This window comes from Temnothorax longispinosus, chromosome 8 (genome assembly GCF_030848805.1).
Source record: "Temnothorax longispinosus isolate EJ_2023e chromosome 8, Tlon_JGU_v1, whole genome shotgun sequence".
NCBI lineage: Eukaryota > Metazoa > Arthropoda > Insecta > Hymenoptera > Formicidae > Temnothorax > Temnothorax longispinosus.
In genome coordinates, this window is record NC_092365.1 from 3,994,318 (window position 1) to 4,000,566 (window position 6,249).

At 31.4% G+C, this 6,249-nt stretch overlaps 1 protein-coding gene and 1 long non-coding RNA gene across 6 annotated transcripts in view; one reads left to right on the top strand and one right to left on the bottom strand.

Moving 5' to 3' along the window:
* LOC139817272 (uncharacterized) overlaps positions 1-6,249 on the top strand; it is a 213,164-nt gene that overhangs the window by 17,477 nt on the left and 189,438 nt on the right. The window lies entirely within an intron of this gene.
* On the bottom strand, positions 14-5,690 carry LOC139817248 (odorant receptor Or2-like). Of its 2 annotated transcripts, XM_071785187.1 has the most exons (5): positions 2,385-5,690; positions 2,083-2,182; positions 1,809-1,919; positions 1,452-1,607; positions 14-1,172 (listed from the first exon to the last, which is right to left on the bottom strand). In XM_071785187.1, exons 1-5 carry the CDS (start codon positions 3,173-3,175, stop codon positions 1,119-1,121), a joined length of 1,212 nt encoding a protein of 403 aa, XP_071641288.1. In that variant the 5' UTR covers positions 3,176-5,690; the 3' UTR covers positions 14-1,118. The 2 variants fall into 2 exon arrangements, with proteins under 2 accessions (XP_071641288.1, XP_071641289.1); XM_071785188.1 differs by lacking the exon at positions 14-1,172 and having other exon boundaries at positions 1,592-1,729.

Here is a 6,249-nt window from a genome sequence, read left to right on the forward strand (position 1 = left end):
GCGAAGGAAGTGTCCGCGACGCCGTCAAAATAGTTAATGTTTTCTAACCTGTTTTTACTATAAAAGTGGTGATATCAATTATCAAATATTGCGCCAACTGCGTATCAGTTTATATACGTATATAAAATATAGCTCATTTTATTACCTATTTCTAAAAAAGGTATTTAAAATTGATACTATCTATTGTAGTTTATTGTTGCTTTTCTGCAATGCCAATTGATTCTCTCGCTGCGCTTACTTTATGACCAGCTGTCATCGTATATTTTGACAGTTGTGTGTATCAAAGAGTTAATAGTGCAATATAGTAATAGTATAATGTTAGAGCTAAATAGTGCGCGCAAAGCGCGCATCTGTGATGTCTAGTGTCATAAAAGAGATATTTTGTGATAACTTTTTCATTGTTTTTTTCGCTATAAATACATAAACGAAACGCATTGCCAACTTGTCTCTTGCGCCAACGAGCCTCGGTCTCCCCTACATTTATACAAAAATAGGTTAAGTAAATCAACATTATTTCGCATAATATTTTGACGAGCGCGACACTTGGCGTTCTTTTTTCACCTTTTTCTAAGAAGGTAATTTTTATGGTCCTAATAATAAATAATGTATCTATTAAGATATTCTTTATTATTAGGACCAAATTCATTTTAAATGGCAATAAAAATGAGAATTTTGTAAAATATACAAGTTGTATACAGATATGTGATAGAAATGTCAACAAATTAATAAACGGCGATACGAGTCAGGCGCGGTACGTGGTGCGCAAGTAAAGAAATTAATAGTTACAAAAGTAACGAATTACAATGTATATAATTTATACATACACAAATATACATATATTCCAACTTGATAAACTTGATAAACTGCGCGTCCGATTATTTGGCGGACTTGAAACACAGCTATCGTTGGAACATTAATACCTTTCCCTCCCCAGAATTATGTGATAAAATTTAGAAATTTATATTGCATAAACCTTTGAAAATAATTTAACGGCTAACAATTCTGTGTCATTCGAATGTAATAATTAATCTTATTTATCTTGATTTAGAGGACATATTTATCCTCCATTCCTTATTCCGTATAAAATATATTTTACACATTTCTGAACCTGTTATGTTTCACATAGTTAATGTTCGTAAAAGATTTAAATATATCATGGAAGTTCTAATTACCTGAAACAACAAATTGTATGTTTCTATATATTATGCAAAATAATTATATATTTTGAGAACGATAAACATATTTCTTGAGATTTTAAATCTCTCTTTCTTCTTTTAGTTAAACAAATGACTTATTGTTTTAAAACAATGGATAACATTAAAGTGATTATTCCAATCTCTATAGAATTTTAAAGATTTTTAATTAACAAACTATTATGAAAATATATTGATTATTTTTTCTTTAACATATTTTTCAGAAACATTTTTATGGAGACGATATATATTACTTACATCGCCAAAAGTTGCGACAGATAAATGAAATAATTTTCCTGCAGTGATCTTCATCACGTTATTTGATCGTGCAATTATTAAAATAAGACCACGTGCAGTTTTGTGGTGTAGATTATACCAATCGGTCATATATGCCATTTCCCCGACATGTTTACACTAGCAAATCGATACAAAATTAAATGTTTCTTATAATTAATTTCATAATTTGAATTTGATAATTAAGTTTACAAACAAAAATGTTAATGGATGCGAAATATATATGCAAACGCCGAGTTTTGCTAAAAATTAAACAATTATATTTTAGTGTTTTTATTGAGTTACGAAACATGGAATATAATTCTGCTGTCGATATATTACCTGTTCTGTAATAATTTCTCCAATATAGCAATATATAAAAATATTGAACGCCATCGATAAATATACATTAATATAAGATGTTATTTTCGTTGCATCGAAATCTTCCAAAGCCTAAAAAGTTATAAAGCTAATCTCTACCATTATATAATAGCATGGTTAACTTGCTTCCACTCCATATTTTCGATAATATAATGACATTAAAATATTTATAAATAGAGAAATTAATTGATTGAAGCATTTAATAAGACGACAATTTTTTATGTCTTTATCATACCAAAAGAAGGTAATATCCCATTAAGCACATGCATATCGTACATCCCATCAATTCCGCAAGAGAGATCTTATTCATTATACTTTCCACGCGTGCTATAAAACTGAAATATGTATAATAATGCTCATAATCATTAGACGTAAAGATTCTTTCCGAGAAACTTTATCGATAACGGTACATCTTTTTTAGTAATTAAAACAATTAATATTTGTTCTAACAAAAATATCTGTATATCTTTGATAACATTGCTTTATATGACATGTACGAGGCCCAAGTACTCAAAAGTTTATTGTCTATTTACGTACCTCAATACTCTGAGATGATGCTCCACGATAACGGTCATTTTTCTTTCGGCTACATGATTTCCCTTCTGATTTTCTACAAGTTTATGTAACAACGTGTATAGCACGTTCAGTTGACCACAGGCATGCATTGCGAAGACGGCAGCCAGGCTGCAACCACCGATCGTAGATGAACTCACTACAAATGTTGACATAAACTGCACAACCAATGCGATTTCATTCGCAGGGCTAAATCTCGTGTCGACGATCTTGCTATAAACCGGACACGTCATCGGGTGCATCCTAAAGGTCTCGTTGCCAATAGTGACAGGTACAGTCTTCATCACCTTGGCTATGCTAAACAGTAATGTACTGCCATACATAATCGCCCCACAGATCCCGGCGACGAAACGACCGAACTTGGCGTATTGCAACATTACTTTGCGATCTTCGATCCTATTTATGATTTCCCAATCTGCTTCCATGTGTTGTATTAATTTACGAATGTCGCCACTGCGTCTCAAAAGCACGTAATAATTTACCGAACCCATAACCCTGTGAATCAACGGAGCAACGGCGCCCAGCTTTAGTTTGATGTTGGCATCCTCGAATAACACAAATAGTGCGCATGGTATCATTATACATGCCACCACGATCACGCAAATAAAAATGTGTAACAATACGAGTATCTTGCTTGAGCCGTTTATTTGTGACCATATACCAATTGGTTTGAGGAACCATCGATTCAGTTGAAGACTATAATCAGTGTTACTTATAAGACTAGTACTTTTAGACATATGTCTCGACTTCGTCATTGTCACTTCACGAAGGCTCCCGATGTACTGCCGCGGTGGACAGTGCGCTTGCAAGGGTTGTTTGAATAGGCGCCTGCGTCAACTTCGAATGAAGTTTGGGAACTTCATATTGACGTTTTTTTTTCTGAGAGACACGCTTGCACGTTCGATCAATAGCCGTTTATAGCGGATTATTTATCCTATCAGTTTGACAGGAAACCGTATTCAGAGAGGAGGATGAGAATACATTTGCAGAAGTTTTGTAAAATATAAAATTTTAATTACTTAATTTTAGACGAGTCGTCAAAGAATATCTAATATTACAAAATGTGTGATATTACTACACATTTTTTTTTAAGTGAAGGAAGAGCTTTAAGTGTCCGCGACTGTCAAAGTAGTTAATGTTAATTTTTTAAATCTGTTTTTGCTATAAAAAAGTGATACCAATTATCAAATATTGCGCCAACTGTGTATGAGTTTATACATATAAAATGTCATTTTTTCATCATCCGCTTTTAAAAAAAGGTATTTTAAATTAATACTAAAATCGATCGAAGTTTATATTTGTCGCTTTTCCGCGATGCCGATTGGTTCTCTCGCTGTGCTTACGTGAGCGTCTGTTATCGTATATTTTGATAGTTATGTGTATGAAAGAGTTAATAGTGTAATAATAACAGTTTAATATTAATTGTATGCATTTAAATATTTAAATATTTAATCATTTAACTATTTTAGCAATTTCTTCTACGTCAACAAAGACTTCTCTTTTCTTTATCGATGTATTCAAGATTGTTTCAGATTTAAGTTTTGCAGAACATTTTTGTTTTAAATATAGAGCTAAATAGCGCGCGCGTAGCGCCTGTCTGTGATATCTAGTACTTGTAAAACTGACGTTCTTTGCGCTTCCGGATCTTATGGCAACCAAGTAGAGGAAGTGCGGATATTGCGGGATCTAAGCCTTTTTTAAGATAACTTTAAAACTATTAAAGATTACTGAACTCAGTTTTCACCAAGTTGTAATACCGAATGTTTTGTTATAACGTATTTCTAACAAATTTCGTTTATTTATAGTAAGTTTAATTTTATATCAATTTTTTAAGGTAAATTTTGGAAGTGTAATGTGAAACAGTCGAGTAATGCAGAACATTTTATTAATCTTGCAAAAAAAATAATTTTTCTTGTATTTTGATATATGTTAATGATTAAATAGTCTATAATAATTATTATTCTATTATAATATTATATATTTATTACATTATAATTACCTACAAACTCTAATTTTTGTATTTCATGTAACAATGTCATATAAACGTATGTAACATGTTTAAAACTTTTACTCATAATATATACCTATTAATAATATATACTCATTATAATAATATTGCTCCTGAAAGAAAGAAACAATAAAAATACTTATAAAAAGTGATGGGTTATCTGACATCGCTATTCTTACCTTTTTATCGTATACACAGTAGAAATGTATGACATTTACTAAATAGACTACACTAAAGTTCTATCATAGTTTTACATGCAACAAAAGACGACTAAGAATCTGCGAAGTAGATTGACTGCAAAATAAAAGTTTATAAAATAATCTTATGCAGTAAGCGATATACACCAAATCTTTAATTTGACGTATTAACTCTGTGACACCGTGTATTACGCTGCCGTATTATACGTTAAATTAGCGGTCCAGAAGTTAGTAATTCCACGGCTGCCTACTATGTTGTAACACTTAATAGACTAGATATCGTGATAGTTCATTACTCCACTATCTCACAGTACTCGTACTTTCTCACGTCTTATAAGTTAGCGGAACAAAGTGAGCAGAATCAATTCTAAATAATATTTTTATTTGTTGCTTATTTGTTGCTAATGCCAAAGAAAGAAATTCGTTGCTCTGTAAGTTTTCTTAAAAAATGATGTTCCGCTAAAAGAAGATTAAGTTAGCGTGACAATATACATATAACAACAAAATTGCACATAAAAATAACGTAAGAATTTTTTGCTAATTTGTTGCTCACAAAATATGCTAGTCTCGATTTTGTTGCTCGCAAAATAAGTGTAAATAACAGCGGAAAACCTCAGCGTGCGGACAGTTACACGAGTAAAGTGCCAGAAAAAAGTTTGTTGCTTGTTTAAATTTGGTACTGGCGTATTATCTGAATTTGTTACTTTTGAAATATCCAAGTTTTAAATGTGTTGCTTGCAAAATAAGTATAAACAATGGTGGAAAATCTCAGCGTGCAGACAGTTACAAGAGTAAAGTATCAGGAAAAAAGTTGTCCGCTTAAATTTGGTAGAGGCGTATTGTCTGAATTTGTTGCTCTTGAAATATCCAAGTTTTGAATTTGTTGCTTGTGAAATAAGTATAAACAATAGCGGAAAACCTCAGCGTGCAGGCAGTTACAAAAGTAAAGCAAGCAACAAATTTTTTTCTGGTATTTAATTCTTGTAACTGTCTGCATGCTGAGGTTTTCCGCTGTTATTTACACTTATTTTGTGAGAAACAAAATCGGGACTAGCATATTTTGTGAGCAACAAATTAGCAAAAAATTTTTACGTTATTGTTATGTGCAATTTCGTTGTTATATGTATATTGTCACGCTAACTTAATTTTCTTTTAGCGGAACATCATTTTTTAAGAAAACTTACAGAGCAACAAATTTTTTTTTTTTGCAACTTTCTAGCAATAAATGAGCAACAAACAAAAATATTATTTAGAATTGATTCTGCTTACTTTGTTTCGCTAAATTATAAGACGTCACTTCCTCTAATACAGTATATGAGTTATGTGCGCCAAGTTTGTCAGTTTTATATAAGTATGTATCATAAAGAATTAAATTTTATAATTTGTACAAGTATTCTCTCATACTCTATTGGCGTAATATCTGATGTTACTACATTTATACAAAAATAGGTTAAATCAACATTGTTTCGCACAATATTTTGACGGGCGCGACACTTGGCGTTCTCTTTTCACCTATTTATAAGAAGGTAATTTTTTCAGTTCTAATAATAAAGGATATATCTATTAAGGACGTTCTCTCGTCTTTATACTAGAGAAAATCGATTTTCTTAGGATTTTCTTGAAA